Raw genomic sequence first — 23,966 nt, forward strand, 5'->3', positions numbered from 1 at the left:
GATTTTGGTCTGGCAGGCACCAGCTGGGAGTGGAGGGAGGCGGGACTGCCGGTTGCCTGGCTTGGCGCAGGGGGAACTCTGCGCTTAGGGAGGCTGGCTTGGCTCCGCTCAGGTAGCTCACACCCAAATCCGAATTCCAGCTGCCCAAGTCGGCGGGCGGGTTGCGGAGGAGGCCCAGGCTCTCCCTGGGTAGGAGTGCTTCCTTTCGTTTTTAAACAAACAAATCATGAATTTAAGTCAGGGCAGAGAGCTAACCAAGGTATAAAAATAGCCTGGGGCCACGGGTGATGTCCGAAGCCGGCAGTAGCGCCCTTCAAGCCCCGCGCCTCTGAGGAGGGTGAGAGCCGTCGTGTTAACGTGGGTACCCCGAGCAGCACCCCAGCCCCCCTCTGCCTGTCTGGCCTGCGGTCAGACACCAGGGTCCTTTTTGGGCCTCTCGCGTGTTAGGTGAAGGGGACTGGGACGTCCAAAGGGCAGCATCTCCCTGCCCAGCTGCTTGCCTCTGGCTCACGGCCCTTCACCGGCCTCAGTTTCCCCATGTGTCCACCGGGATGCGCAGGGCCTCGGCTCTTCTGCAGGGAGCCTTGCAGGACCAGGGTCCTCGCGCGGCCACGGCCGGCCTCTTTGTGTGTCCGCGCAGACAATGGCCCGGCCGCGGGGCTCTCCTCCCGGCCCGGCTCTCCTCCTCCTCCTCCACCACCACCGCGGGCCGCCGGGTTTTTGGGCAGCCGGGAAGGGAAGGCTGCTTTACCCCACCGCCCCGCCCTCCTCCCACGCCGCCGCCCCACGGCTCCTGGGAACCCTTGGCAGATGCAAACTTGCAAGTTTGCAGGGCGCTCACAACTCGGGGCCGGGCTGCGAGCGCGGGGTGGCCGTGGTGGTGGCGGCGGCGGCGGCAGCGGCGGGCGGGGCGCGCACCGGTTGCGGGCGGGGCGAGTGGCGGCGACGGCGCTGCGCCGAGTCCGCGCCCGTCGCGGGCCCCCCGCCGCTCCCCCCCCACCCCCCCGCCCCGCTGCAGGCCGGGCCGGAGCGGGTCGCGGGCGCGCGGCGGAGGCGCGGGCGGCGGGTGCGCGCGCGGGGCGCGCGCAGGCACAAGTAGTTTACATTGTTGGGCGACTTTTGCAACAACTCGCCGCGCCGCGGCCTCCGCGCGCCGCCGCCGCCGCTGCCGCCGCCGGCTCCCCGCCGCCCGGGCCCCGGGCGGGCCGCGCCGGGGGCCGCCGCGCTGCCGCCCTGCTGCTCCGCCGCCGGCTGGGCATGAGTTAGTCGCAGACATGGACACCAAACATTTCCTGCCGCTCGGTGAGTGCTGGCCGCGGCGGCGCGGGCGAGGGAGGGGGCCGGGGCTGGCGGGGCGGGGGCGCGTGCGCAGCGCGCGCTGGGGGTCCGGCCGGGCCCATTGGCCCCGAGCCGTGGCGGTACCGAGAGTTAGCGCGCCGGGCCCGGGGAGGCGAGTGGGCACAGGGCAACTTTTCCCGGGCCCAGGCGCGCGGCGGGAGAGGGCGAGGACGCCGGGCCTCTGACTTGCCGAGGAGCGGGAGTGGGCGGCGGGCTGGCGCGAGCGCAGGTTCGCTCGGGACGTGGAGAGGGACCCTCACGCTGCGCCTCGCGCTTCCGCGGACCCCCGGGGCGCCCAGCTCTAGCTATCCGGGAACCGAGCCACGCCGGAGGAGCAACTTCTGAGCTCGCTGGAGGGCTCCGGGCCTCCCTGGCATTGGGATGGGGACGACGCGCTGGGCTCCGGGAGGCCACTGCTCTTCCCGGCTCGTCGGGCTGTGGCTTGGAGAAGGCCGCTGGCCCCTGGCTGTCTCTTTGCCCAGGATAGAGTCTGCGATCTTGCCGTTCCCCGACAGCAGACCAAACCTAGGTGGGCACGGTCACTCTGGGTCTCTGATTAAACCCAGGACTGGGGCCCCACACTCTGGCACCCCTAGTTTTCAGTATTTAGGGGAGACAACCCATCGGCAGAAGGATCATTTTCTTGTCCTGCAACCCTCCCGCCAGCAGCACCCAGCCCCAAACAGCCTGCCAACTCCCGGAGTAGAACCAAGCAGGGTCAGAGCCCCCCACTCATTACTCTCCCTGGGGTTTGGGAGCCAGAGGGAAGCAGGGTAGGGAGACTTATAAATGAGCTCCGGGAAAGATATTAATTTGGTGGTGAGGACAGCAGCCAGGCTGTCAGGCTGGTGAAGAATTTGTGCTGATTGGAAATCAGGACAGCAGATTATGGACGAAGCTCCACGATGATCATTGCCTCTTTGCCTCCCACCCCCTATGAGGTTTGGGATGCATTTTGGCTACCCTGAGGGGTGATCAGAACCCAGCATGGTTGCCAGGACTTTTGGTGATTTGGGGAGGTGGTACCTCCTTAACCTCCAGCCTTCTCACAAACAGGTCTGCTGCAAAGTGACTGGGGTTGTGTTACAAGTGTGTCACAGCTTCAGACTCTCCATCCTTATGAGTAGTGATAGAGACAGTGGGAGCACACCTGAGCTTGGGGGTCTAGCTCCCCGGCTATAAACTCCTGTCCCTGTTGCAGTTGAGAAACTGACTGGGGAAGGCTTCACTTCGAGGCTACAAATGGTGGATTTGGCATTGTAACCCCCTGCCAAAGTCAGCCGACAAGAAAGCTTTGTTACTGTGGCTTGTTGCTGTGGGGCCTGGGGTGGGGTGGGGGTGGGAGGCTCCTGAGACATCTCTTTCTCCTTCATTCAAGCCTTGATGTGCACACAGAGTTGGGTCCTTCAGACAGGAATGCTTTGCTCAGTCTCTGGCCTGGGACACGGCCAGGGCCTGGCACTACTTTGGCTAGGTCTTGAGATGGGAACACCACCCCAGGAGAGACAGAGCCCGTTCTCAAAGTTGACACATACAGAACTGGCAATGACATTGCAGGCGGCTGGACTGGAGTCTCCATGAAGAGGAGTTATGTCTCAGAGCTGCTGTGTTGGCTTCACAGAGTGGTGGCTCTCAGGACCAGCTTTGGCCTCCCAGGCAGCCTGTGCCCCAGGGCTGAGGGCTGAGTCCTGGGCTCTGATTACGTTTTATTTTTTACTAAGCTTGTGACCAGCTCTGAAGTCCAGTGCAGTTGAAGATCCATTTAAGCGGCTACTTGCCTAAGCCCTTTTGTCAACACAGCCTAATCCCTCCTGGGGGCTGAGTGTCAGAGGATCTGGCTCGTCCAGGGTCCCCACTGACAGCTTGGGTCTGACTTGAAGTGTCTAGGAAAGTTTGGCCATCCCTTTTTCACTCCCTTGCCCCTTTTGGGGTCCGGGACCCAGGGCTCTTTCCAGTGTGCACTGTGTGTGTTTGGTGGTCCAGGCAGCCTCCAAGCTTCTGCCAACTGAGCTGATCTGCACAGGACAGATCTAGGAAGAAAGAAGGGAGGTTGGGGAATTTGCCCCAGGCAGCCCCTGTTTCCTGGCTCTGCTGTCCAGGGCTGGTCTTCCTCCATGCCAGTTGGGGAGTTGGGGTAAGGGCTGGCCTCAGCCTAGATGGTGGGACTGGAAGGCTGAGCCTGCAGAGTCCAAAGGTCTCAAGCCTGCACTGCCCCTCTCAGCTGTTAGTGGCCCATTTGCTTGTGAGAGTAACAGGTTTCCAGAAGCCAGGCTCTAGACCTCCAGCCACCCTCTTGTGTGGTACTTGGGGACCTGGTGAGCTTGGGGCCTGCCTGAGGGGGCTTTTAGTAACATCAGAGCCCTTGTGACCCAAAATAGAGCACATTCCGGGAGTCCCGAAATAACAGAGTCACATGACTCTCAGGAGGCTGGGCTTGGAGTCCAGCTTGGGCCTGACTAGGCAGTTCATGTTTAGGCCCCTGGCTGTCTACTGATTTGGGCATTTCTTTTGGGAAACGCTGGAGGAGACTTCGTTGTTGACTGAGGAAGTATTAGGGAGAGAAAAAGTGACTCCCTGATGGTGGTCTGACTGTGGTGGTGGACTTGTCTGGCAGTATTCTTCTTTGGGCTGGCCGTGACTATTGTGCTGGGCACAAGCATTTGTCTCAGATGTGGGCTCAGAGAGCTAGGCCCACCGGAAGGAGTCACTGAGGGTGGGGAGCTCTACACACAGCCCAGGTCTGCACTGCTCAGAGTCTGTGGGGTGTGTGGGGTGCAGAGTCGAGCCTGCAGCTGATCACATGGGGCAGCTGCTGTGGGCTGGCTCCCAGGTCTAGGGCCTGGGCGGCTCTTCCAGCTGTGCATGTCCTTCAGCGCTGGGGCTAGGTGCAGCTCCTCAGGGAGGCCCCTCTGACTTCCTTGCTAGTGCCTCCTCCCGTAACTGGTTCTGAGGTTGAGTGTAAGAGTGGGGACCCCTATCCCATCCTCATGCCTTCCTCTAGGAAAGGGAGTGTTATAGAGGGGTTGTCACTCTGTGGACAATGGAGGGGTGCTCAGGCCTGCTCCTCTCCACCCAAGGGCTGGCTGCACATACCAAAGGAACTCTGGGATCTGCATGTGTGGACAGAATCAAACTGCATAGAAGGTGGTATGAGATAGCCTTGGGACCAGCAGTCAGCGAGGCAGCCTGGAACTTCCTGTTTCTAGGGGAATGGGGTCTTGCTATGCGCATGTACAGGCCAGGGTCTGCAGAGAGTGGTAGACCTTGCTCAGCTGTCTTAAGATGTAGGCCTGGAACCTTACAGATGGCTTAGGGCCAGGACGAGCCAAGACCTGTCTTCTCCCCTTTCTCCTTAGGCCTAAAGCTTGTGGGCTGGGCTGGGCCTTAAGGTATCAGATTGGCTGCTGGATTTTCATGGGAACTACTATCAGCCAGGCCAGGGACGAAGACAGGAGCCCTGGTTCTCAAGAGTATAGGTATCTGGATTGTGGCTGGGAGTGTGTCCATTTGGGGATCACCTTCCAAACCTTTGTCCCAATGCTATTTAAAAACAAATTGCGTGTGTGTGTGTGTGTGTGTGTATGTGTGTGTGTCTATACATGCAGGCACATGTGCCACAGCATTTGTATGGAGGTTAGAGGACAACTTCTGGGAGTTGCTTCTTCATTTTCACTACCATGGACATTTCAGGGATGGATGAACTCAGTCCTTGATAGCAAGTACCTTACCCACTAAGCCACCACATCAGCCCCCAGTGCTTTTAAAACAGGCTGTTTCAGTGCTGGGGAAGGGTTGGGGGAGATGGGCTGTCTGCCTGCCTGTGGGCATGCAGCGTGTCCTGGTTATAAGGTATAATTGTTCCTTCCCTGTGCCTCCTTTTTATTCAGACTCTCTTCCATGGCTATATTCTCCCTCATAGCCACAGAAGATCCTGAAGGACAGATGCAGCTGGACAATTGATATCAGCCATCTGCATCTGTAAAATGGACGCATTCCTTGTTTTTAAAGGCTGTTGGGCATGGAGCCTGTTTTGTCCTAGGCTGGTTGGGAGTTCATAGAGCTTTTTGTGGGGTGTGACTCCCTCTTTCCCAAGGTGAGGCCTGTATCCAGGGCCTCTCTGGGCCTCTGCCTCAGGATAAGGGCGGGTCACCAGGGTTGAGCCAAAACCATCCTGAGATTCCCCGATGCCACTGGGTATGGGAGCAGAGGTGAAAATTGGGCATCAAGACAACACAGCTGCAACCCATTGGCCGGGTGTCCCTGCCTAGGTTTCCTCTCCCTTGCTAGGCTCCCTGGATAGACCCCAGCTGCTGCATGAGTCTCCCCAAGGCTCAGTGAGTCTGGTGGAGCGAAGGACTTCGCGTGAGCACACCCACCAGAGCCTGGTGCGAGATGTTCTGAGCAGTCGTGCCCCAGCGCCTCACAGACAGGGAAATTGCACCCTAGAGTTACAAAGCAATTGTCTAGCTCAGCAGCTGAATGAGCGTGAAACGGAGCAGAAAGCAGGGAAATAAAATTGGCCCGGGATGTGTGGGGAGCGGCCTGGGTGTGCACAGACACGCACCCCCAACCCCCACCACTTACCTGGTGCTGCTTTCCACGCTACCATGAGGCAGCAGGCCAGTGTTGCAGGCCTCTCAGGGTCTCCTAAACTTCACGTGGCTCTGTGAGTCTGGCTGCTGTTCTTTTCAATCTGTCCTGACCGGTTCAGGACCTGCCTGCCTGGAGAGGGTGCTGATATGTATCCATTGGGTGCCTGCTGTGTAACTGGCACTTGATTCAGGACCTCATGGCTGACCCAGGGGCAGCCTTGATTAGTGATGGGAAACCCTGTGGTAGGGTCTGTTTGCCTTGGCACTTCAGTATCATGTCTCTGTGTGGTTCTCTCTGCTCTGCAAATTGATTTCCCAGACAGGCCCAGCCCTAATCTTCAGCTGGGCCAAAACTTGTTCTCGAACTTGCTTAGGTCCTGTTCTGTCAGCACGTCAAGAAGCTGCCTACACGAGTGGGGTCCATGCCCAGTCCAGTTCCCCAGGAGCCCTGAACTGCTTCCACCCCTGGGCTGAGTAGCTCTTTTGCCTTTTGACGGGCAGATCTGAGGTCTCACTGTGAGGCTCTGGACCCTTGCCCCTAGGAGGCTCGCCCTCCTTCCTCAAGAGTCACTGGAAAGTGGAGACTCCTTGATTGTCAAGCTGAGAGCTTTTTGGGATGCTGGGAAATTTACAGGTCTCCATTGGGCTGTGGAAGGTTTCGGGGGGAGGGGGAGGGCAGCAAGTGGTACTTTCTACCCGAAGATCCAGTGGCTTGGCTACTCTGCCTCACCCTGCCAGGGCCACGTTGTCTGGTGGTATGATCCATAGGGGCCTGTGGCAGGGGACCAGAGGAAGGCAGCCTCACATAGTCCATAGGGCACGGCACAGACATGGCTATATCTGCAGTCCCTGTCCAGAACGTGTTACATGTGTATGCATGCACACAAGTGCACTGTGGCCTGGCCTTTGGGAATCTAGCAGCATTGTGCTGAGTTCTTTCTAAGGGGACTCCAGGCCTGCTAGTGGCCTCCATCCCCATGTAATTAGGGTGCACCTGCTTGGCACAGCCTCCTTGTCCTTCCACCCATGGTGAGGTTGGCAGAGGAGGGGCTGCATTATAAGCACAGCCAGACGAGAGGCCATAAGGCAGGTCTGGATGAGAGTGTTAGGTGGAGCTGTCTCAGGCCTCCTGAGTATGCAGAGGTGGGTTAGAGGCAGTGCACAGGGCTAAGGGGGAGGTGTCTCCTGCTGGCTATGGAGCCCTAGGTTGGGCCCATCCTCGCAGAATTTAGGCTGGGGATGGGGGCTCCCACAGACACTGGAGGCCTAGGCTGACCTGGCCTGGTCTGTAGAGTCTATTCCTTCCCTGGTTAGTGGCACTGCTTTGGAGGAGAGGATGGCTTTCTTCTATTTCTCGCAGTTTACTCTCTTTTCCATTTATGTCTTTGGCCTATTCTTGGGGAAGTCCCTTAATGCTCTGGCTGATACATCCCAAGCCTGGGGCTTGTGATGTCAGGGTCTCCCAGATAGGTGAGGGAACAGTTGAGTGGTCATAAATTTATGCCCTGGTCTGGGAGAACAGACAGGCCCAGTGTATTGGATGGTGCTAGTGACCAGATTGGCCTTGGGGGAGCCTCCACTGTAGGATCATCGAGACCCTGAGGGTGAAGAAAAGGTTTCTGGGCTTGGCATTGGGACACTGAGGCTCTAGAAGTGTGTAGCTAAGGGTCTTCCTTGCTCAAGTTCAAGTCTGTCCTTTATGATGTCCTATTCCAGAAGCAGGTTCTCTCAGATGGACTAGGGACTCAGGAGCTATAGGCTCAATGTCTTATCTTCCATGGAGACCAGACTCAACTTTCCCAGACAGCATCCTGGAGCCCAGAGCTGGTGCTGATGGCTGTTAGCAAAGGCTATAGCATCCTGAATGGGAGGGGAGGGGAGCATGGTAGGCTGGGTCTAGGCTAGGCCCTGTTTCTGTCTGTCTATCTGTCTGTCTGAGTCTCTCTCTTTGTGTGTGTGTGTGTGTGTGTGTGTGTGTGTGTGTGTGTGTAAATCCTGCAGTGCCTGTGGATAAGCCCTGCGGAGTTCAAAGCCACTGGGTGTGCGCTGGCTGTAATGAGGTTACTGATTCAACTGGCTTCCTGGTGCTGCAGCCCAGAGTGCAGGGAGGTTGGGAAGCCCCGTGAGGGATCTAAGTATCCCATAATTGACCAATTTAGCTTAAGTGTCCGTGCTGGCCCCGGGCAGAGGTCAGGCGGTGACAGTCCAGGTGGCTGGAGTAGCTGCTTACAGGCTCAGGAGGTGCTTCTTTTGTGCAGGCCCTCTGAAGTGAAGCTCTAGGCAGCTTACCTGGACCTCAGGGGCTTGGTGGCCACGCCTCACATTGTCTGCTGGCTAGCTGGTTTCCCACACTGGCTACTGAATGCCCTCTATGTTTTTGTCATGCAAAGGGTCGCATCAGGCTGTCTGGGTTTCCAGTTTTGTCTTCAAACCAGTTGCGTCTCTGCCTCCTGTCCTGCTTCTCTACAGAGGCCGTGGGATGGGATTCCAGGCCTTTGGCTGGACTGCATGCTCAGCCTGTGAGGCTTCTGAGTGGCCAGCTTCGATCCTGTATCTCTTTCTGAAACTTCTGGAGGGCAGGGACAAGCTTGAGCCGGTGGAATCGACCTCTGGTTTTGCTGGGACTGGAAGATGCCCCATGCTCTGGAGAGGGGCTGGCAGGGCCATGTAACTTCTTTGGAAAGTCAGGCCTGGTGTCCAGATGCTCCACCAGACAGGTGCTCCCCAGACAGCACTGGGCACCATGCAGCATGTGTCAGCAAAAACACAAGCCGTTCCTTCAGCTCAGTATCCCCGCGGGTGGGCTATGAGGGGAGAAACGAGGTGGAGCTCGAACTGAAGGCCTCCTTCAGGGGTCTTGGTGGAGCATCCTTCCTTCAGACTCCTGTGTCTGTTGCATACCCTCTTGTCATGTAGCTATACAGAATGGCCTTTTAGAGATGTTGCAAGTGCTCTTGGTTGGGGCGGGGAGCCCTGCGAAGGCGCTCTCTGCCCAGCTGTCTGTGTTCCTAAGCAGCCTCCCGCCCCCCCCCCCCCCCCCCCGCGTGCTCCTGGGCCTGGGCCTCCCTAGGACTCCTGGCAGCCAGAGGCCTCTGCTTTTCCCTCCTGGTTCCTTGGCTTTGCTCTTCTGGATTGGTGGCCATTCAGTCACGTACCACGGCTGGAGACCACGGCTCCTCAGGAATTTCTGTGTTTCCTCTCCTAGCTGAGGGGACAGGAATCAGATTGAAATGTCCCCAAGACCCGGGAAGCCATGGGCACTTAGGCATTGGTGAAAGGGCTGGACATGGCTCTGGATTTGAACTGGAGACATTAGAGAAGGCACTTTGAGGGCAAGGAGCATGCATTGCAGAATTTGTGACTCTTAAGAAAGGGGCGGTGAAGGGCCGGGGCATGAGGCCTAGAGATGAGTGGGTCAACCCCTTGTCTGTCTAAGTTGGGACCAGCTTTCTGTCCTTGAGCTCTGACCTCCCCTACCTAGCCCTTTTCATGGCTCTCCATTGCTCCATGTTCACCCCAGTAAGCCCTACACTTGGGGTCAGGTGGCTCTGTATCCTCTCTTGACCCACCAGGTACCTGCCTTCCTCTTCGCTCCCACCCAGGTTCTCCATGTTTAATACTTACAGGTGACTAGACCACCCTGCGTGGTGAGTGGGTGCTATCTCTTAGTCTAGTGCAGTGTGGGCCACCACTGGCAAAATCATCTCTTTGACCTTCTTCAGTTGCTTCACCTGTATAAGGTGCCTAGGAAATCAGGACACTTGATGGAGGTCTTGCAGTTAGGTTTTGAATCACAAGTTTGCTAGAAAAGCTGGAATTAAAGCAGACCTTTTCCAGGGAGTTATGCCCCCCTCCAGCTGAGGGTCTAGTGATGAGTTGCCCAGGTGGGTATGAGAATAAGTCTTCCCGTCATGGGCTCCAGAAGGATCTATCTGCCTACCCACTACTTCTCTGGCCTGCCTCTTGCTACCTGAGTCACAGGTGTGTGCTGTGGAAACCACGTGAGTGAGTGCACGAGTGTGTGTATGTGTGTGTGTGTGGTTGGTTGGCTCATGTAAGAATGATTAACTCTATGTGGAGCTGAGGCGGAGCCTGGTGGGGATGTGTTGACTACAAGACCCTCTGAGCTGTTCCCCTGATGACCATCCCCTCTCCTGGTTCTGAAGACTTTGTGGGTATGAATATGACCCTGCTGGCCCACTAGAGGTCATTGCCCACTGGAGGGTGCTAACTTTGGGGTTCAGGACCATTCTGGAAGGAACAGTAGGGTTGCCACTATAGCCAGCCAATCTCCACATCTCTGGTTCATCCCCATTTCTGTTCCCATGGGCATTTTTGGTGTCATATGCCCGGGAGACTGCAAGAAGTATTTGCCCTGTCTCTCCTTGCTGGTTGGAGGACAGCTCTGATTGGGACCAGAGTCCAGGGGAGGTGGCAGAGCCACCCCCACCCATCCTGCTCTGGACTTTCTGCCCAGGATCAAGGTTGAGGAGGGTTGAGAAGTGGGGACTTAGTCATTGTACCAGGAGCAGAGCTTCCTTCCATCTTGGGCTCCCTGGGCATGATTTCTGGGCGTGCCACCACTTGAGGTTGGGACCCCAGGGACCTGGCCTAGAAAGGCTGGATGATGGTGGTCTCCAGGCCCTGTGGCTTCTTAGGGGCTGCTATCCCTTGCTCTCTGCTGCATGTATTTTCTGAAACAGGGTGTATAACTCTCTTCCTTAGTTGGTTTCTTTGGTGGTAGGCAGGAAGGATGGACACCCAGTTTTGGCAGAGGTGGGGAGTATGTGCTTGTGGTGTCCTCCAGGGTCCTTGGCAGTTCATGGCAGAATTGGGCTCAGCCCTGAGTCTTTTTGGGTAGGCTGTTTCTGCATGTCCTGTCCTTCAGGGCAGGTGGCTCCTGGGCTGTTTGCTGCAGGATCTGCAGTGCTCTGTGCCTTGATGGAATGTTTATGGAATGAGGTAATGCCCTCTGCAGAGCCCCTACCCCAGGATTAGTGCCTTCTCTGGCTTCTGGGGCAGGCTGTTTTGATGTTGCCATTCCTGAATCTGACAGCAGCGTGCTTTCCCCTGTGGTGATCAGCTTTAAGACTTCTGGGTGTCCCTTGGCTCTGGCCTCCAGCAGTTGTGTTCCTGACCATAGCACCAGTGGGTGCAGTGCCAGAATTTCAATCCCAAAGAGAAGTCAGATGGACTGGTTTCTTGTAGGCCTGCTGAGTGGCAGTCTTGCAAGGGGCCAGGGAGCTGATGCAGGGCCATTAGTATCCAGCCATAGAGGACCTCTTTGGGGTACACAGGCAAGGCCTCCCTCTAGCTGCCAGGGTATAAGGAGACATGTTGGAGTAGGCACATGGCAACCTGGGATTCCAGCAGGATATAGTGATGCAGAGTAGGAGAACATGTGCTCAGGAGGAGCTTTAGGGAGAGCAGCGGCAAGCTGTGTGGTTACAGACATGTCTAGGAGTGTTGGCCAGGGAGAGTGTGGGCTCAGGTCTGAGTGACTGAGGACAGAAGGCTGGAGGCTAGGTCAGAGGACACTGGGATCTGAATGCTCTGAATCGCTTAGGAGGTAGAGCCTGTGGAGGTGACGTGTGATAAAGACTCCGCTCCTGTACAAGGGCAACTGTCAAGGCAGGTAGTAGCAAATGAGAGATGGTTACTAGGTAAGAGGTAGGGGAGGCCTGGGGTAGGGCTGAGGAGGGCTGAAGTTCCTCCCAGCTGTCTAGAGGATCCTAGAGGATCCTGTGAGTCAGATTTTGGGTGGACTCTATCCCGTCTGTATCCTAGACTTACACTGCCTTTTGGGCATCATGGACTCTTGTTTGGTGGCTCTGTATAGCACAAAGCTAAGCCATCTCCAGCAGGGTGGACCCCCAGGTCTGACGTGAGTAAGAGGAGACGTGGCTCTGGATTTGTGTTGGTGTTGAGGGGTGTCTGGACCCCTGTGGTTCTGGCTTCTTCTCCCTGACAACACTGCCTGTGGTTTTTGGACAGCAGGAGAAGTTTGACTGACCCGGATGGGGCATGCACGTGATGATATGGCCTACAGACAGCTTTGTGACTCAGGATGTCCTCTTTAACTGTGTGTTCTTCCTTCCTCTGATGGCCCATGTGGGGAGGGCTGGCCTGCTCCATGCCTTATGAGTATCCGTGATGTCACTCTGGTCTGGGAGGCCCAACTGTAGGCACGGGCAGCTTCCCTGGCTGGCCTGGCCACTGTTATTTGTAAGACTTCTTTGGACAGTTGTTTGGGGATCTAGCTATAGCTCATTCTGATTCCCTTTGACTGATGTGTTGTGGTTTATAAGGGAGAATTTTGTAGTGTTTCAGGACCTTCCTGTGTCAGATCTAATCTCTGTCCACCTGGCTGCAGGACATGAGCGCCACTTCTGGCTCATGGATCGGACTCCAGTCCAGCTGATACCTTTGGTTCCTCTGACCCAGGCTGACATCTCCCAGATCATAGAGTCATGGGACAGGTCACTGTGCCACCCTTGGATAACTCACTGGTGGGTAGTGTGTACCCTTTTGGCACCTGGCTCTTGGAGCTGTGGCTGGTAAGCTGGTTTTGACCTGTTGGTGACATGGCTTCCTTGCCCACAATAGCTTGGAAACTTATCTGCTTGTGGATAGTTATTGTGTCTCCTGTGCTGGGTAGCTGGACACATGGTCACTCATGGGGCAGAGGAGAGGATGGCTGTTGGGCCCACGTGGCCCTGGACATGCCTGATAAGCTATGAGGTCATCATCAGAGGGGGCTGTGCAGTCCTTATCCGCAGCCGTGATTCCAGCCTGCCATGGTGGAGGTCCTAGGGGACTCTGCACCTGCTGGGAGGTGGAGTGGTGTGGGAGCTGGTCTTTGGGGGCCCCTCTCTGTTCCAGAGCTCAGGTTCCACCAGGACTCTTGAAATGACCTCCTCGCCCAGACCCCTCTGCTCCTTTTAGCTGCTGACCTGCTGGCTGTCCCCTCCCCACCCCAGGTTTCCCTGGCTGCCTTTCTGAGAACAACACTGTGACTGTTGTCACCATCCTCCTGCTGCGGCCTCCTCACTTGGTGTGGGAACCTGGGGACTGAGGGTCCTGGGTTGTCAGCTGTGAGGTATCGTGGGGTTGGCCCTTGAGACGTGGGGAACTAGAAGGGCGAAGGTCCTTTTGTTCCTTGTCCTCAGCCCCTGCTTGTTATCTCCTTCTCGGGGACCTGAGCCTTGCCAGTCTCCTGGCTAGCTTGTAGGGTCTACAGACAGCAGCCACTGGGCAGAAAGCCTGGACCTGGTCTGTAGTGTGTGGTCTTCTCTTCTAGCCTTCCTGCCTGTATCTAGGCCATGCTGGCTACCTCAGACTTTCCCCTGGGATTTTAGAGCCCAAACTGCTATGAGCACAGGGCCCTCCTGCTGTTTGTGCAACTGGGTGCTAGGCAGAGTGTGCATGCGGAACTCTGTGTGTGTGGATGGCACTTGTGTTGATGCCCAACCCTCTGTGTGTGTGTCTGAGTCCTGGTCTGAGGGTGTGTCTGTGTGTGAGGTTCTCTATTACCCACATGTGAGTGTGCATGGCCATGTGTGTGTCTGAGTGTATACACATGTCCATATATGAGGTTCTGTGTACCATCCACATATGAGTGTGTATGGCTATATGTGTGTGTATGCTTGTGCTCATGTGTAGGCTCTGTGTATTAGCTACATTGAGTATATGTGGCCATGCATGTGTGTCTGTATGCACTTGTGTATATTAATGGGTTCTGTGCACCATCCATATGTGACTGAACATGATGTGTCTGTATGTGAAGTTCTATATATTAGCCATACATGAGTATGCATGGCTATGTATGTGTGTCTATATGTACTCTTGTGTTCATCTATAAAGTTCTATATTAGCCATATATAAACGTGCATAGTGACATGTGTGTATGTCTTTATATGTGTGTCTACGCATGTGGGTCTGTGTATTGACTGTGTATACTCTGTGTCCATGTATGAAGTTACCTGTGAGAGTGTATTGACTGTGTACACTCTGTGTCCATGTATGAAATTCTGTATATTATTTACCTGTGAGAGTTCATGGCATGTGTATACATGTCTCTATACATGTGCCTGTTTTTGAGCTTCTGTGTATTATATATCTATGAGTATGCACACTCGTGTTCATGTGGGAGGTTCTGAATATTGCCTATATATGGAGAGTACATGGCCATATGTAAGCTTGTGTCTATGTGTATACCTGTGTCATACATGAAGTTCAGTCTGTTGTCCATGTGTGAGCATACATGGCTGTGTGTGTCGTGCACACCTGTGTTCATGCATAAGGTTCATGTATTGCCTGTGTATTTGACTGTATGTGTGTCTGTGTGCATACCCATGACCATGTGTGAGACTGTGTAGTGTCCACATGTGAGTGTGCATGGCCATGAGTGTGTGTAGCTATGTGTAACTGTGTTCATGCATGAGGTTCCTGTTTTGTCCTTGTGTGTCTGTATGCACACCTGTGTCCAGGCATGGGGACATGTCGTGTTTTAGATTCTACTGTCCCTTGGCCTAGTCATCCTCAGCACCTACATGTCCTTTCGAAGGCACCTCGGCAGTCCCTACCAGTCTCTGAGTATTGACCCGGAAGGTGCCTGATGCTCTAGGGGAGAGGAAAATGTGCCAGCGAAGGTCCAGTGGTCCTTCTCTGCTTTCTGACTCCAAAGGAGGTCTGTGCCCTGAGGGAAAGAAGTTAGTAGGGCCTAAAGCCAGGGTCTGTTGCGCACACTTTAGTATAAAGGAGCCTGGCGTGAATGCTGGCAAGGCTCAGCAGGGAAGGGTAGGAAGGAAGGCTTCCTCTCATTGTGTGATGAGGAAATTAGGTCTGAGAGCTGCAGGCAGGCTGTGCGGGTGGGGGAGACCAGGGCTAGCTAGGCTGCCCGTGGAAGACTGCTCTCTGGTGCCTTTCTCTCAACTGTCCACTTTAGGCAAAGCAGGCATGTTTGCAGATGGGGAAGAGAGCAGGGCTGCTATAGGAGGCTCCAGCTTGGAGGGGTACAGTGTTTACTAACTCTGCCTTTCCTTGTCTGAAGCCACGTGTGGTACGGAGAAGTCATGACGCTGCTTCGCTAGAATTTGAATCCAGGACCCCAGGACTCCCCCTTTCAACACTTCCTGCTGGGTCCCAGGTGCCTGGTTCGCCTTATGGTGTCAGCAGGGGTGGGGACGTCTTGTATCTGGGAGGTACTGGAGCCAGCTTGCCTTGCTAGGCAAGGAGATACCCTGTTTCCTTCACAAACAACTGGGGCTGGCCAGAGCAATTTTATTTTTATTTCCTATTTTTACTTCCTCGTGGGCTCTTTTCAGAAACTCTGGGTTAGATGAGCTCCACCCTCCAATCTCCACCCGGCTTCCTGGCCCAAGCCTCACACACTGGATAGGAGCTCATGTGCATGTTTGTGTGGCATGGGAACAGTACACCTGGTGCTGGGATGGGGGGGGGGGGGGCGGCGGGGACTCCTGCCCTTCTCATGTTCCAGGCACTGGGTGGTGGCAGGCATGAGCCTCAGTGCCCGACTCAGTTTCTCTGCTCACCTCTCCGGCTCTTGCTGGAGGTGTATGCTCGTGGCAGGGTGGGGCATGGTCTTTGGGAAATGTGTCGGCAGTGTGTCCAGTTGAGGCCTGGCTAGGTAGGGTACAGTGAGGGTGGTATTCCGCTGGACTTATTATAAAATGCTTACATGCATTTTGTTTCCCTGGCCCTGGCCCAGATAGAGCCCACAGTGGTGTATGCGGTGTTAGGGACCTGCAAAGCTCAACCTGGGGTAAGGGTTTCTACCTGTCAGCTGCCATTTCAGCATAACCAGGACTTATGCTGGTGACTGGCAGATAGGGATCCTGAACTCCACTCACACTAGGGACAGCCAGGCCACTGACTCCCAGGCCCAGGGAAGGCTGTTCATGGACACCTGGGTTCACTAAGTTCTCTCGATTTAGCCTGCTAAGCCTTTCCACCTCTTAAGAGTTCTGGGGAGAGAGTTGCTCCATATATCAGTGGGTTTGGAAGGAGGGAGTGGGAGGCTCACAGAGGTGTCACTGAGCCCTGGAGCTGCTTAGTTTATGGCCAGGGTAGTGATAGCTGGACTTACTGTCTGTGTACTAGACCACCCATCAGGTTTGGGACATTTGGCCAGTAGGAACAGTTCTCTAGCTTCCCTCCTAGTCCTTCTTGCTCTGGTTGGCTCTGTGCTGGTACAGGTGGTAGTAGTGGCTTCCCTTCAATGTGAGCCACATGGGGCATGTGGCTGTGGTGGTGTTGGCAGAGCCTACATGTGTAGGTCCTGGGGTTTTCAGGTAATCCTTTGATTAAAGGCCAGGAAACAGAACCTCACAGTGTGTGTGTGTGTGTGTGTGTGTGTGTGTGTGTGTGTCTTTCTTGGAGAGGCCCATCAGCTTACAGATTTCCATGTGGCTGCCCATGGGTGCCCTGGGCTCAGGCATTTGGCCTGTGGAGATGAGGGTGCTCCTGCCTCAGAGCTGTGTAAGCCATCAGTGGGCCGTGGCGACATGTACCCCACCCCCCCCAGGCAGTGTGTATGTCAACCCTGGGGACCGTGGGAGCCATCAGCAGGCTGGACACCCTGGGCAGCATATGTGTCTTGGGTACCACGTGCACCTGACTAGCATATCTCCCTCTCTGATTTCTCATCTCTGTGTGTGGGGCCAGGGCTCTCACTTCTAGAGTGGTTTTGAGAGTTGTTGAAGTAGGGCTTATCTCTTGGTTCTGGGCCTAAAATAGGAAGTGATGGCTGAGGGCCTATCAGAACTGTAGAGTCCTAGTCCCAGGGGCAGGAGAGGAGGTGCCCATGGGTCAGTAGCCTGGGATAGGAGCAGTCCCCATGGGACTGGGGAGGACAATGAGCTGTGTACATATGGGGGAGAAGTGTTTCTCTGGAGGGGGCATTTGGGATGGCTGCTTCTAAAACCATCCTGAAGTGCAGGAGTTTCCAGGGCTAGGAGGGAAGACTCACACTGGCTGTAGCCCCAACAGGGTCTCGAGAGTAAAGTCATGTCCAAGCCCCACTGGTCTTTCCTAGTGATCCAGCCTTATTGGAGACAGACTTATCCTGCAGGGCCCCCATGCCTTGGGACCCATCCTCACTAGTACTGCACTGAGCATAGCCTTGAGCCAGCTGTTCGATTCCGGGCTTCTTCCTCCCCTGCACAATTTTTTTGTAACTGTGGGAAAGAGTACTTCCTCCCCCAGACAGCAGTCAGGAGCGTGCTCAGCAGATGAGATGGATCTGGTGCCTCCCTCAAGCTCTCTGGCCTGCGTGCCCTGCCAATGTACGACATGCACGATATAGGGCTGACTTTGTGCTGGGTCTAGCTGCTGAGCCAAAGGTACCTAATGTGTGTGTCCTGTGCATTCCTACCTCTGGGCTCATGTCCTCCTCCTGGCTGGTGGCCTCCCTGACCCTTCTGCTGTTTGTTTTCATCCCTTGGGATTTAGACTCAATATCTTTGGGAATAGAGTGGCCTAAGCCCCATCTCTGCCTCATGCATTCATCAGGTATGGGTTAGTGGGGACCTAGCCTGTCTGGAGTCTGCAGCTTAACTATGGACAAGCCCACTTCCACACCCCTGTCCAGGCCTTAGTTTTCCTATCGCTTTCTGTGTGAGGGTGTTTATCCTGAGCTTATCATGGGAGGGTGGCTAGTTTCTATAGCCTGTGAGGACTGGTACCAGCTAGGCCTCAAGCTTTCTCTTGGGGTTCAGTTTCCTGCCTCAATACTCGCCACCCACCGGAAGGGGCTGTGATTGGGGTCCGCCCCATGTGCCTGACTCAGCAGCCACAGGGTGGGGGAAACCGGAGGTTTCTTGTCTAACCCCTACGCAGGCACCCTCCCACAGCTGAGATTCCTCTTATGAAGGTGGGTGTGGAGGCCTCAGTTCCTAGAAGAACAGGGTAGGGCTAAATCTTAGGTTTTAGACTCCTCCTGGGTCCCTGTGGATGCCTGCCAGACTCTGCACCTCTTTTTGGTGCCCTCTTCTCTGTTTCTGACAGGTGTCTACTTGTGTGGGAATACACAAGACATAGGCATTACTACCTATGTACACCGCCTCCACCAAGCAGCCCTGCTGGGTTAGGTTCCTCCCACCCTCCCCATGACTCCTGTGTTTTTAGGGGCTCAGTGCTAGACCGAGGCCTAGTATGGGCCCTGACTGCAAGAGACAGTGGATATGGAGTTGGAAATGACATGCCCACTGTGGTCATGGCCACCTGGGAGTCAGCTTTGTGGCTACATTTCAGCAGGACAGAGGTGCTTAGAGAGTGGGGTTGGAGCTCTGAGGCCTTGCCTGGATGGCTTGTTCTGGAACTGCTTCCTGGAGAGCTCTAGACCAGTGGTGGTTTAGAAGACAGTGGAGTGGGTGTGCCCAGTGGCTGTGACTTTAGTGCGGCCTTAGTGTCCTCAGCTGGCAGGTGCTGGCATAGACTGACATCTCCAGGAGATGGGTCTCCGGAAATATCACAGTGGCTTAGGAGGGCAGTTCCCTAGTGGTCCTGAGCATTGCTGGGATGAGGCCCGTAACTGAAAGCCTCAGCTGCACAGGGCTTATGTCGTCCTGGTGACCGACAGTGGCATGTCTGACTGACTGCCTGCACTTTGGGTCTAGCTCCGACCCTGCCTGGAACTGGACAAGGCCATGGGGTTTGGTCGGTTGGGTCCACTGACCTAGCAGCTGCCTGGCCTCTCCCCTTGGTATTGGCTCAGTAGTGGGCAGTGTCCATCCTTAGGTGCTTGTGGAACCTGCCTGAGGAGGGTTCTGCTGAGGCCTCAGGAGCCTGGGGAAGTTGAGTCAGGACAGTGTAGGGCAGCAGAGAGGCAGCTGGAGGAGGTGTGTGACCTGTGCTGTGCATTGGAAGCCTCATGTGAGGGCACGCTCAGCTGCTCGCTGTGGAGCTGCCCGATGGATGCTTAGGGATCCATAGTCTGCATCCTCGCCAGCACGCAGCAGCAGTGTGGGGAATGGGCAGAGGAAGGGTTAAGGAGCCTAGGCAAGTAATAATGTCTCTAATTTCCCCGTGTGATTTAATAAAAATGTAAATCGCTGGGTGGACGGCCTCACCGCCACAGTGTTGACCGAGATGGATTGCGGGCGCTCGGTGGTCAGCCTGCCTTTGTCTTCGTGCTCCCGACAGATCAGTACTTCCTGCTCTCCGGGAGGGTGGACACTGAGGGATAGACACGTTCCTCCTTCTACCTCCCTGGCCGGATGGGCAGCCAGAACACCTGGGCATCTGTCAAGGAGGGCTGCAGAGGAACTCTGGGTGGCCTGGCTGGACAGACCACCCTTCTTGTCACCTATCCCTCACCTTTTGGAGTTTCGGTGAGCAAGCTAGGATGGCTTGGAGCCTGCACTGAGCATGGTCAGGTTCTGGTATGTCGAGGGTTTACTGGCCACTGGAGCCAGGGAAGACCTTGCTCAGGGTGACATTTGAGCAGAGGGTGTAGAATGAGAAGGAGACTTGTGGGCATAGAGAGAAAGTGACTTCCAGCTTGAGAAGTAGTGTGTGCAAAGGCCCTGAGGTGGGGTTCACAGACAGTGCGGGGGCTTGTAAGCAGTAGGGCCAGGTTCGGTGTTGCATGGTGCCAAATGGGTTCTGTTTGTAGAGTCTGGTGGGTCCTGCTGAGAAACAGCCCGATGTCAGGAGTGAGTCCAGAGGCTGGGGCAGCTATGTGTTTGTGGTCTGGTGGATTTCAGTGATGTGTAGGGCCGTAGGCTTCGAGTGTAGACTTGGTGTGGCCACATAATTGGGGCTTGCTGGTGGTGAATTTGTCAAGGGTATGGGCTGGGCAGGAGAGCAATGCATTTTGACAGGTTTTAGGGAGACTTGGAGGCCTCCTAGGAGGTGGAACTTGGGTGTCTGTGGTCAGGTGGGACATTTTGATGACCTAACTGGGGGATTAAAGTGGGCACTGCCATTGTAGTATGATAAGTCTTGGATAAGTGGCTAGGTGCTGACTCTCAGTAAACACAGGGCAATTGCCTAGAAAGGTCCCTGGAGACGGACATTGGCCACTTGTGTGAGCTGCCAATTTGAGAGCCATCATTCTTAGGTTGGTCTGATCTCTGAGAAGATGAGTGGCCAACACACAGATGAGGTTTTAGCTGAACCCAAGTGACCACCTCACTGTCCACTGAGGGGGCTCCCTAGCTCCTGCCTGGTTTATCTGGCTACGTCTGCCATCTTTTCTGTTGATGCCACTGGGTGCCCTGTGCCTGATGTGCTGGATACTGAGACTGGGCCTGTTGGGCCAGGTCGTAGTCCCAAGGAGAGCTGATTTTCAGTCGTAGCTCAAACCTCCAGCCTCCCCAGCCCTGGACTCTTTCCTAGCTTGTAGTCAGTAGGCTCCCACAGGACCCTCACTGTACGCTATGTGAATAGAAGCTGTAGTGAAGCTCTGGAAGGAGCAGGTGCCACTTAGTTGTGGGAAAGGCTGGTTCCTGCTGAGGATATTGGCCAGTAGAGCATGTTTACTCCCTAGGGAAGGAAGTGGGCTACCTTGTTTCACTCAGCCCACTGGAGCCTCTCCCTGGGGAAGATCTGGCTGGCCATGCAGACACCACTTTCCCAGTGCCTCCCATTACCTTAGCTGCCCTTGCCTTACCATGGCACTTGCATGTTGCCAGTGGTCTAGCCTTGGATAGCTTTGGGAAGGGACAATTTGATCTGGGTGGCAGGCTTGGCTGGGGTTGGTAGAAGAAAAACTGACATCCAAAGGGAGCTGGAGGAATAGACAGGAAGATACTGGTGTTAAGGAAGCCTGGCTGGAGGAAGAGAGCCCAGCTGGTGATCCTGGTTAGCTGTTTTGGCAAGGCCGATAGCCTGTTTCTGTGGAATAGAGTGTTTGATAGATACCTTTGGTTGCAAACCTTAGTGGTGCCAGGGAAGGTTGATGGCTCCAGATGCTTGCTAGTGCTAGTACAGAATTGCGTGTGGATTTGGGCCCATCATCTTGGGGTTGGAAGCAGGGCTGCCATGGTGTTGTGACTTCCCACGGGTTGTCCCCTGTACAGGTGACATCCAGCTTTGGGCTGGGTCCTATGGGCGCCTGCCAACTTGCCTCGAGGTGTGCATGCTCCCTTCCCTTAGAAGTGTAGCTCTACATCTCAATTCTCTGGTGCTGAGTCTGCAGTGTGATGTCCCTCAGGGAGGCTTAACAGAGGAGGAACAGAGCCTGGCTGGCTGGGGAGGTAGGCAGAGTGGATTCAGGCCACTCTTGAGTAGAAGTGGTGAGCGCTACTCATTGTGCCTTTAGTACTTCCCTCTGCTTTTGGCCTGCTGACTCCTGTCCCCATTCCTGTCCTGTTCTCCCTTCCCTGGACCCCTTACTCATTGCTTCTGCTCAGAGCTTGATCAGCTCCAGGGTCAGGGAAAGCTGGTCTACCAGATGGCTGGGCAGGCACATTGGGCCAGCAGCATTAGGCTGCATCATTTAGAGAGTGTTTGATTAACTGGCCTGTCTGGAACAGGCTGGGCAGCTGGGCAACATCAGCCCCCTCTCTATACTGGGTGTGGAAACCACAGAGGATAGAAGATCCGGCCTCAGGGAGCCCTTGGGCTGCTGCTGCACAATGATGCATCTCATGCAACATTGACTTTGCTCCCCCGTCCCCAACTCCTCAGTGGTGTCTATTGGCAACCCCTTGACCACCTTGAGCCTCAGTTTCCCCTTCTGTAAGGGCAGAATTACTCTTTATTTGGAGGTGATAGCTTAGAGTCTGATACATATGACAACATCAACCCTGGTGGTGTTTTGATGTCTATGTCCTGTTGGGACTGCCAGAGTTCTTCCTGTGGTTTCTAGTAGTGTTTTCCCCTGAGTGGACCTCGTGGTCCAGCCAGTGCCACATGGAGGACGGGTTGCAGCCTATGTGCTCCACCTGAGCTCACTAGTGAATCAGCATGGGGGTGAAGGTACCTGCTGAGTGGAGCCCCCTGGCCAGGTAACCTTTCTGGGAGCAGTCTGGCTGTGTGGTCTAGAGCCATCCATCCAACAGGACATTTTCTTGGTTGAGAGGCAGAAATGGGAGCAGATGGGAGGTAGGCTCTGCTTTCACGCCTGGCATGAAGAGATTCAACGAGAGGCTGAGGGGTTGAGCTGGGGCCCTGTCCCTGTTCCTGTTCTGGTGAGTGTCGTGGTCCTCTCTGCACTTTGGTTCTGGTGGCTATCGGAGCCAGCGTCCAGCTGGGCTGACAGTGGTTTTGGATGGACTTGGCTTGGCTGGCACTGCCAGGGCCTGCATGTTATCTGCATGTATGTGACCAGGCCCCTGAGCCTATCAGTGTAAACAGTTTTCTCTTCACTATCTCAGGGTCATTGCCTCTAAGCCCACCTTGCTGGGCTTTGTGCAGACATGTGTAGCCTTGAGGTGTAAAGGACCAGCTATGGAGAGGTGTTAGCACCGGTGGACCCTGAGCTCTCAGTACTTTGCTTGGGAAATTAGCATGCTAGAAACCTGATTGCTATAGGTAGGACTTAACATATGAAACTCAGACAGACAAGTATCAAGATGGGCCGGGAGACCTGGTGGGTGTCACTGGGGCATGTAGTCCCTCTGGGCTGAAGTCTTCTACTTGCACAGAGCAGATATTGTTGGGGAGCACGGAAAGACCTGAGCTAAGAGTGGGACGGTAGCATGGGGTATGGGACAAATATGTCGTGGTAGCTGAGCAGGCCAGTTTTGAGCTGCTACCCATGTGGGTTCTCCATCTTCCTGACCACCTGACCCCATCATCCTAACTCGGTATCTTACCAACATGGGGAGTCTGGAGAGGGCAGTGATCCATGCCTCAGGGAAACGCAATCCTTTTGTGGCCCCTGAATATTTCATCAGCAGATTAAAAATTGAAGCTATGCAGTCCCTCTCTCCTCTGGGAGGGTGGGGGAGGGGCTTGCACTCTGTCTCAGGCGGGTTTGCGTATTTTTCTTGGTAATGGAGCCGTGTCAATTAGAAAATGACATTGCTGTTTAAAATGTCGTTCTGGGGCCCTCTTTAATTAAGGCCAAGATGGAATAACCAATCTGTTGCCGTGAATGAAATTTTAAACATCAGAATGAGAGGTGGTGACGTGGAATGGGTTTTGTCACAGAGTGGGTGCAAAGCCATGGGTGATGGATGGAGGCTGTGGCCTGGTGCAGGCTGCACTAGTTGTGTGTGTGTGTGTGTGTGTGTGTGTGTGTGTGTGTGTGTCTGCCTGTCTGCCTGTCTGTAAGGAAGAGTGTTGTTGAGACTGATACTAATAAGTCCAGTGGGGAGGGCAAACTGGCTCTGGCTCTTAGGAGCTTAAATTTGATAGGTGTGTGGAAAACCCTGGGGGACGGTGTGTAGGGGGTGGCAGAGAAGGCCAGGGAGGGATTAGTCTCTAGGTAGCTTTTTAGAATCTGAAGGATAAGATTGGGAAAGGGCTGCATTGGGGCCCTGGGTGCCTGTAAGGCACTGTGATGGGAGGGTCATAGGTTTTAATTTAACTCTCGTGAGCAGGGGCTCCACTCCAGGCCCCCAGATGGCGGCACAGGACCTGGCTGGATTGCCTTGTCTTCCTTGCCTAGCCCCTGTCCAGCAGCAGGCAGAGTGGCCACTTGCCAAGGCAGCAGGCCGTGTGAGGGGAAGTGTCTGGGCCTCCCGGCCTCCTGCTGCTCTGTGCTCAGAGCTGGCCAATGCTTGTTTTGCTTTGGCGGGGCCAAGCTCACCCTGGCTGCATCCTGCAGCTCCCAGGACGTGGGCTTGACTCTGGAGTCAGCTTCCCTGGTGATACAGTAAGCAGCTGCCAGGACTGACAGAGAGGGAGAGTGTGAGGGCTAGGCCCCACAGCATACAATGTGGCTTTGGCTTTGTGGCTGCCGGCTGGCCCTGTTTGTACCCATACTCCTGTGTGGTCAGCTGGGAACTCGGAAGCCTGCCTCCCTTCGGGGACATGAAGGACTCTCATCCCTTCTCTGGGTTGGATCAGCCAGCTTTGCAGACCTTGGCTCTTCCTTCCACCTTGCTTGGCAGGAGGAGGTCC

At 55.2% G+C, this 23,966-nt stretch overlaps 1 protein-coding gene across 2 annotated transcripts in view; it reads left to right on the forward strand.

Annotated features, from left to right (window-relative positions):
* Nucleotides 1-286: 286 nt before the first annotated feature.
* Nucleotides 287-23,966, forward strand: part of Rxra (retinoid X receptor alpha) — an 86,875-nt gene continuing 63,195 nt past the window's right edge. Inside the window, exon 1 of one of the 2 annotated variants that reach the window (XM_006497805.1) lies at nucleotides 287-357. Coding sequence is in view for 1 of the 2 variants with exons in the window: in NM_011305.3 (NP_035435.1) it covers nucleotides 1,275-1,302 (28 nt within the window). In the remaining variant the exon portion in view is untranslated. Of the gene's footprint in view, nucleotides 358-1,042; nucleotides 1,303-23,966 lie in introns of those variants that run through there. The other variant, NM_011305.3, reaches the window with a different exon arrangement.

This window comes from Mus musculus, chromosome 2 (assembly GCF_000001635.26).
Source record: "Mus musculus strain C57BL/6J chromosome 2, GRCm38.p6 C57BL/6J".
Classification (NCBI taxonomy): Eukaryota; Metazoa; Chordata; class Mammalia; order Rodentia; family Muridae; genus Mus; species Mus musculus.